The sequence below is a fragment of the Sarcophilus harrisii genome, chromosome 3 (genome assembly GCF_902635505.1).
Source record: "Sarcophilus harrisii chromosome 3, mSarHar1.11, whole genome shotgun sequence".
Taxonomy (NCBI): domain Eukaryota; kingdom Metazoa; phylum Chordata; class Mammalia; order Dasyuromorphia; family Dasyuridae; genus Sarcophilus; species Sarcophilus harrisii.
Genome location: NC_045428.1, coordinates 533,000,853 through 533,009,078, shown reverse-complemented (window position 1 = coordinate 533,009,078; position 8,226 = coordinate 533,000,853). Strand labels below are relative to the sequence as shown.

The 8,226-nt window shown below is 34.6% G+C and overlaps 1 protein-coding gene across 1 annotated transcript; it reads right to left on the bottom strand.

The window, feature by feature from the left end:
• Positions 1-907: 907 nt before the first annotated feature.
• Positions 908-2,722, bottom strand: LOC100925430 (olfactory receptor 51F2-like). Its single transcript, XM_012545405.1, has 2 exons — positions 2,704-2,722; positions 908-1,863 (listed from the first exon to the last, which is right to left on the bottom strand). Exon 2 carries the CDS (start codon positions 1,856-1,858, stop codon positions 908-910), a length of 951 nt encoding a protein of 316 aa, XP_012400859.1. The 5' UTR covers positions 1,859-1,863; positions 2,704-2,722.
• Between the last annotated feature and the right edge of the window lie 5,504 nt (positions 2,723-8,226).

Below are 8,226 nucleotides of genomic sequence, written 5' to 3'. Positions count from 1 at the left end.
ATTGTGTATGATTGTTCTACTGTTTCTACTCATTTCACTTTGCAAATAATCTTTCAATATCACGTAGTGCTTACCTTTATTTTTAGCACAATTTTCTTCAGATCTATGAAACATAGAATTATTTAACATCCTTAGTTACACTGGCTTGTTGAACACTCTTTAGTGGCCTGTGGATGACAGATTTCTTAAGTTCTATAACCATTAAGAATGCCATTCATTTGATTGTTAGTGTTAATTAGTAGTCTTTAAACTAATATATATTGAATTCGTTTTCTTAATGAACTACCCATCACTGAATCTACTCCCTTCCTTTTTTTTTTGGAAACAGATTGACTAAATATCTGAAAGACTTAGATTGCTGTTCATTTTCATATCTGATTTTTTTTCCTTCCTTTTCTGTTAACCATGCTCTCTTTTCCACAAAAACCTCTCGAGAACAGAACTGATTCTAGATAGAGCCTAAGATTCCATATTGTTGCCCATCATGCAAGAATCCAAGTCAGACAGTGATTTTTGAAAGGAAAGTTTTTTTTTAAGTGAGTATGTTGGGGCAGCTAGGTGGCACAGCAGATGGCACACCCGCCCTGAAGTCAGAAGGACTTGAGTTCAAATCTAATCTTAGACACTTAACACCTCCTAGACTGTGACTCTGGGCAAGTCACTTAACCTCAATTGCCTCAGCCAAAAAGAAAGAAAGAAAGAAAAAAAGAAAAGGAAGGAAGGAAGGAAGGAAGGAAGGAAGGAAGGAAGGAAGGAAGGAAGGAAGGAAGGAAGGAAGGAAGAAAGGAAGGAAGGAAGGAAGAAAAAGAAAATAAAGTCATTATGTTACAAAAAGCCATTAATCTCCAGTCAAGATATCTGACATTTGTATTTTTTTCTGATAAGTTCACTTATAGTTTTTTCTGTTTTAGCTTCTGTATCCTTTTTGGAGAAAAACCTTGATGATGGCCCTACGAATCTGCTTGGTTTTCACACTGTAAATGACTGGGTTTAGTACAGGGGGCAGAAGGAGGAAGGCATTGGACATCATAGTGTGAACAAATGGGGGTGCCTTCTTTCCCCACCTATGAACAGCAGACAGTCCAATGAGAGGGATGTAAAAGATAGCCACGGCACCAATATGGGAAATACAGGTGCTAAAAGTCTTGTACCTCTCCTCTGAAGATGCAATTTTAAGCACAGAATGAATGATCAGCACATAGGAGATGCCAATCAAAGGAGCATCCAAACCAGATGTAGAAAGAAGTGCAAAAAGTCCATAGATGCTGTTGACCCTGATATTGGAGCAGGAACATTTGATCATATCAGGATGGTAGCAGTAGGAGTGAGAAAGAATATTATCCCTACAAAAGGACAGTCTCTTAAGAAGCACAAGGAGGGGAATCATGATCAGAGCCCCTCGTCCCACTATAATGAGTCCAATCTGTATGATTCTGGTTGGAGTGAGGATGTTTGCATACCTCAGTGGGTTACAGATAGCAATGTAGCGATCAAAGGCCATGGCCAAGAGCACCGAGGACTCCATGACAGTAAGGAAATGAATGAAGAACATTTGGCTAAGGCAAGCATTCCATCCAATCTCTTGAATATTAAGACAGAGGACACCAAGAGTAGTGGGTAGAGTGGAGAGGGACAGGCACATGTCAGTGGTTGATAGCATGGAAAGCAAATAGTACATGGGCTCATGAAGGCTTTGGTTGGTGATGATGATGAATAGGATCATGCTATTCCCAGAGATGGCAATGGCATAGAGGAAGCAAAAGGGAACAGAGATCCAAGTGTGGAAAGCTTCCAGGCCAGGGATACCAGTTAGAAGAAATGTGAGGGATATGATTGTGGTATTTGACAAAATCAACATGATGAGTTGAAGAATCACTATTCAAATGGAAAAGCTCCTAACCTGTAATAGTAAAGAGAATCAAAGGAATAAGGGGATAGTGACTACAAATCCCTAATGAACACACAAGAATAATACTAAGCCATCACATCTGCCTTTTCCTTATAAATGAATTTCACTTTATGCTCCAATTCAGTTGACAGAATAAAGTAGATAGTAACTTATTTGTTATTTGTTAACAAATAAGTTACCACATTCATATTTACAGGTTTTCTGGGACACCAATAGGTCAAGTGAGAATTCTTCAGCCAATTTGTATCCAAGAAGGCATTGGAATTCAAGTCTTTTTGATTCAAAGAACATTTCCTCTATCTATTGCATCATACTGCTTTTCTATTATTGTTCTTAATATTATTTTATTGAGTATTGTGAATGGTTTTGAAAAATATACTTTAACGGGGACATCAACAAACTAGACAGTTTACAGAGAAGGGTACCCAAAATGGGTTAAAAATTCATGATATGTAATGAATAGTTGTGCAAGCTGGAGTTATGAAGTCTGAGGAAGAGGAAATTGAGGAGTCATAAAATTAGTGTTCATATATCTGAAAATATATCATATAAAGAAGAAAAGATGTGCTAGATCTAGAAAAGATAATTAGGACTGAAGAAAGGAGAAAATATCCAAATTATTTTCAGTTAAGATAACAAAGAATCTAATAATGATGTGTCTAACTGGAACTTCTGAAATCTCAGTCATTGAAAGATAAAGCTATAGCTCAATAGTTAATATATCAAGGAAATAACAATGATAACTAAAATAATTTTTAGGCCTGAATGGGAAGTTTAATAAAAATTATCACTTCAACATTTAGATTTTATGCTTGTTTTATGATAGCACTATTTATCTTGTTTAGATGTCACATCCCCAAATTTCTCCAGAATGTAGCGGTAAAGAAAAAAAAATAAAAACCTCTGGGCCACAAAAGTGAATGTTAAAAAAAAAAACCAACAAAAACAAAAAGACAAAACAAAATCACAGTGCTACATTATATAGTTCTTAAGCTTCAAAAATAGTAATCAAAATAGGCCCTTGCTCAGTTAGTCTTATGTGAAATAAAATTAAATTAGTTTTTTTCATATGCATCTACTTTCACCATAGTTCAAAAGCAAAAACTTAAAATTCAGAAAGCATATAGGGGTTTTGATAAAAGGAAGTACCTTGATAATCATGAAATATAACAACTGACAACCAAATAATGAAAATGCAAAAAAATATTTTAAGTTAGAAAAAATAAAAGACAGAAAAGAAAATGGATATAGTATGTCATAGTAAAAGGTGTTAGCTTTAGAAGCAGAGAGTCAGGATTTATTTAAATCCTTCATCCACCACTTCAGTACTGTTGGTTTGGAGCACATAACTTTAAGTCCCAAAGTCTCAATCTCCCTCTCTATAAAATAAACACAATCAAAATTAAACTTCCTACCTCAAAGATATTTTAAAAAATTCTCCTGGCCTATCTAAGAGGGAGAAGCCATGAACTTGGAGTAAAGAAAGAGTATATTCCTAAGCGTATACTGTCTTACAGGTACAATGCACAAAATGGAAAATGAATATTATTTCATGTGTTGACTCATTTGTGTTACTCACAGAGAGTAAAAAGTGTTCTGTTACTAAAATCCATATTCCATACATCAGACTTTTTTCAAAAATCTTATTTTTATAGAATAGATGGAAGGCATCTTTGTTCCCTCTCTGTAGTCTGCTTATGGAGTTTGGAATAGGGCAATCTCTCAATCTGTCTTCCCTATGGAGCTAAGATTGATACTTACCTGGCTTCTTCATGAATAAAAAGCTTGTTTGAATTCACAAAGCTACACAGCAGAGAATAATTGAATATGTCTCCCAATGTAGGAACTTTATCCTGACACAAGTGAGACTACCACCTTTGCTCACTAAAGTTCTTGTCAAGATAGCTCTAGGAAGAGAAGTTGAAGTGTTAGATAATTATGTAGGAGGGAGAAAATCTGAGTTTCTTTCCTAGATGATCCTTTATGGAAAATTTTCCTTATTATCTATGGCTATCCCTTGACAGCATATCCCATGAGCTAGTATATTCTCACCAATGTGTCCTAGGGGAAAGACATTAAAGTGGTATCAGTGAGAATGATTAGACCAACTGGTATTGGTTCCCATTTGATCAAGGAATATGATAAGGTAATAGAAGAATTTCCAAATGTCCAAGCTAAATAAAGATTTTTTTCCCAAATAACCAACCTTATTACTTTGTGTAAAGTAACAAAACAGACTCTGAACAAGAATGCTTTTCTGTGACTTAAATGTGAAAGCCTTAATGTAAAGACTTTGGAACATTTTCTTAGTTCAAAGGTCTTTGTTTCCTCATTTCTGATTTTTTTATATATTCTGGAAAGTTGAAACTTTTAGGATTTAATATCTGGGGAAGTCAAATATTGTTATTATAACTGAAGTGTAGACTTAATGTTGGAAAGATTAGTAATCATATGAAGATAAACATCTGCCCATAAAAGAATGAGGCCAGAAGAGAAACTCTAGTTCTAAAGGAATCTTGAACCAAAAGAGACAAGCTTCTTATTGGATGTGGAGATTTTAGCTTTGGGGGCAGAACTCGGCATGGATTCCTATATTGAATAGAGAAAAGAAATTCCTGCAGAATCAAAGAATTTCAGATTTGGAAGAGATCTTAGTGTCTATTTAATACTATCCCCATTCTGAAGTTATGAGGGCGTAGGAAAGACCAAAGGATAAAGGAAGTCAATGATAACAAGAGAGATAAGGTTTAAAGTTGATACCCTTTAGAATCACATACTAAGCCGAGACATCTATGCTTGAGTGCCCTGTGAATATCATAGTCCTCCTAAAATAGAAATGATTAAACTTAATACCTCTCGAATGTCTGTACTATTGCTAAGACAGACTCAAAATCTTATCAACCTGAAAAGGAAGTAGCTTCTATACTCTTTAAATGTCTGCCCCCTCAAAATTTGTTTCTCCCATGGAGATTAGAAATATGAGATGAGGATTTAAGATAGACTTAGTTTAGGAAGATATTCTCAATCTGAAAAGGGTGAAGTTCACACAATTATACAATCCCAGAATGAAAGAAGCCATCTAGTTCAACTCATATCTAAATTAGAAGCCTCTTTGATGAAAAATCAACAGTGATCAATGGTGAGCTCTAATGTTTAAGAAGTATATTAATAAGTTAAAATGTGTTGAGAGGAGGTCAAGCATTATGATGAAGGACTTGCTTGGAGGCAATGATATATAGTAACCTCTTAAAGTAATTTGACAAGTTTATCCTAGAAACAGCTTTAGGATGGCATGATATCTGGGGTCTCCTATTTCGGACATAATGTAAAGAAAAGATTTGACTTAATGATTTTAGCACAGAGTACAGAAACTGAGGCAATGGACACAAATAGCAAAAAGCTAAATTTAGACTAGCATGTTGGGGATGGAGGTGGCACTTCGGTAAAAGAGCTATCTGAAAGTAACATGACCTACTTTGAGAGAGGATTGTTTCCTTATCCTTGGAAATTTTTAAATAGTGGCTGAACAATGACTGTCCAATTATGTGCTAGAGGAAATTTCTTTTGTATCCATGGGTTGGACTAGGATAGCCTATGAGTTCTCTTCTAGTTCTAAACTTTTTTGACTATTTGATTTTTTTGGTGATACCCTACTGAGGGAAAGCACCCTACTCATTGAGTTCACCCACTCCACTTTTAGATGGCTATATTTTTCTGTGGGGGGAGGTTTCCAGTATTTCTAGCATTGTGTCTCCAGTTAGCTAAGCAGTAACAAGATTTTATTAAATGCTTATTATGTGCCTATCATTATGCTAATCACTGGAGATAAAATGAAATTCAAAAAATTCTCTTTGAGAACCTCACATTCTAACATTGAACTCCGAGGAAAATATTAAAAACAAAATATTCAATTAAAATTTCAATAGCATTTATGAACTATTTTCTTGAAAAATTTATGATAATATTACTTTCAAACACTTTAAAATTGCACCATGCTAATGGCTCATTGATAAAAAAGACTGATAAACTTCTGAATTTCTTGAGGGAGTATGATTTTGAAAATTGTAAAGGGAATTCAGGGTAGACTTAGGTTTTTTTTTAATAGGCTCTAAGTTTCTATACTTAACTATATCAGCTGCTAGCTTTTTATATTCATTCCTTCTTCCTCTAATTTACCTTACTTTACCTTGTTTGTATTAGATTGAAAGATTTTTATTTCTTGCAAGTATTCAGGGAAAGCAGAGATTGCAAGGAAATAGGGAGAGGTTTGGAGCCACTACTATAAAAGATGTAACCATTCTCAAGTGCTTCTGGCATTACCAGTATATTGAGATCACTCCAAAGAAGTTGAGTATGAGTTTCCTCTAGAATATTCATTACTGAGCTTCTATTAAAGGTGAAACAGAGATAGCCTGAAAGTCTTACTTCGGAGTGTGAGAACTATTTACTTTAGTACTTCCTCACTCTTGAGGCTAAGAATATGAAAGCACTCCCACTCTGGAGATATATATTTGGCAATGCACAGAATAGAGGACAGAAAGCCAGGTGAAATCCCAGAATTTCAGAATTAGAAGAAACCTCTGTGACTATTCACTCCAACCCCACACCTAGATAAAAACTTAGTACTTGACTGAAAGTCATTCAGTCTTTGCTTGAAGATGCTCCATTGGGGTGGGGATGAGAGGATGGGAAGAGAACAATGTCCCCCAAGTTGGCCAGTCTACTTTCAAGTATCATTAGTCACTAGAGAATTTTCTTTCACACTGTGCCTAAATTTATCTGTTTATTCATTTCAGCCATAATTTTTATTTTTTATACTATTCTATGGTCAGGCAGAATCACCCAATCATACCTTAAAATTAGAAGAGATCACAAAATATACCTCCTATAGTCCACTAACTTTATAAATGAAGCAACAGAGGAACAAACAGTATAGAAGATTTTACTAAGATCACAGCAATAATCTAGAGTAGATCTGGATTTTAGAGTTGGTTCTCTTGAACCAAATCCAGAGTTATATCCACTTTTAGCACACTGCCTTACTGAACCCTCTTCTCTATTAAGGTCCTTAAAAAAGCCAAATATAATAGGCATTATGCCACCTGAAACTGTTATTTTCTCTACACTAAATATTCTCAAGTTCTTTAATTCATCCCTGCATATCATAAACTCAAGGTATTTAATGCATCCTATTGCCTTTTTGTGAACTTTTTTTGGTTTATTAAAAGCCTTTTTAAATATGATATGGAGAGCTGAACTCAATATTCCAGAAGTGTTTGGATCAGGATAGCTAAGCACCCAAAAATTAAAATTCATTTCTAAAACATAGTAAACAAAAACATCTTTATAGCTCTTTATGGTTTACAAAGCACTTCACATGCTAATTCATTTGAATAGCACCTTGAGGCATTTGTCATTATTAACCCCATTTTATAGTTGATTAAACTGGATCTTAGACAAGTTAAGTACATTTCTCAGAGTCACACAGTTAAAAAGAATTTTAACTCAACTTTTCTGGAGTCCAAGTTCATGACTCTATTTTGTCACAAATCTGTCTTTCCAAAATGCAGTCGTGGTCAAAATAACGACTTGTGGTTTTTGTATTATTATTGTCATTGTTATTGTGTTTATGAGGTTGTGATATAGAATAAGAAATATGAATTATATTTGTAAATGTAGAACCTCTTCTTTGGACACAGAGTTTTGCTTCAAATCTTATTTCCTTATAAATTTGTATTTTATTAAGAATAAAAAGTTTAACTTAAAGATGGTCAGTTTCAGCTGTGAGAAAAGTAGTTTCCTTCTCCCTCAACCCAAGGCTCTATATTGGGACCTCCCATCTTCTAAATCGTCTTTCAGTAATTTCTTCAACTCTTATGTCTTTACTTATCATCTCCATATAAATGACTCCAATGTTTACAAAGTCATTTTCTCTCTCCTAACCTCCATGTTGTACTGGACATTTCAAACTGGATGTCAAAGAAGGCACCACAATTATCTTCAAATTATAACTCATATTTTCCACCAAATGCAATCTTTTCTAAACTTCCTTATTTTTGTGGAAAATACCACCATCCTTTTAATGACACAGATTTCAATACTGAATAAATTTAACAACTTTCTCTCCCTTCCCAAATACATCCATTCAGTTTTCTAGTCAAATTTTTCGCATTTTCATAACAACTTTCACAAACATTCCAACTCTCAAGCACACATAGTCATTAGACTTGACCATCTTTGACCAATGGTCACCAATGTTGGCTGCTTCAAGTCACTTCCTGCAACTTCCTGTGTCTCCAGTTTCAAAGTTCATCCCT

Excerpts from the sequence above, each read along its gene's own strand:
- LOC100925430 (XM_012545405.1), bottom strand. The coding sequence starts at position 1,858 with ATGTTGATTTTGTCAAATACCACAATCATATCCCTCACATTTCTTCTA.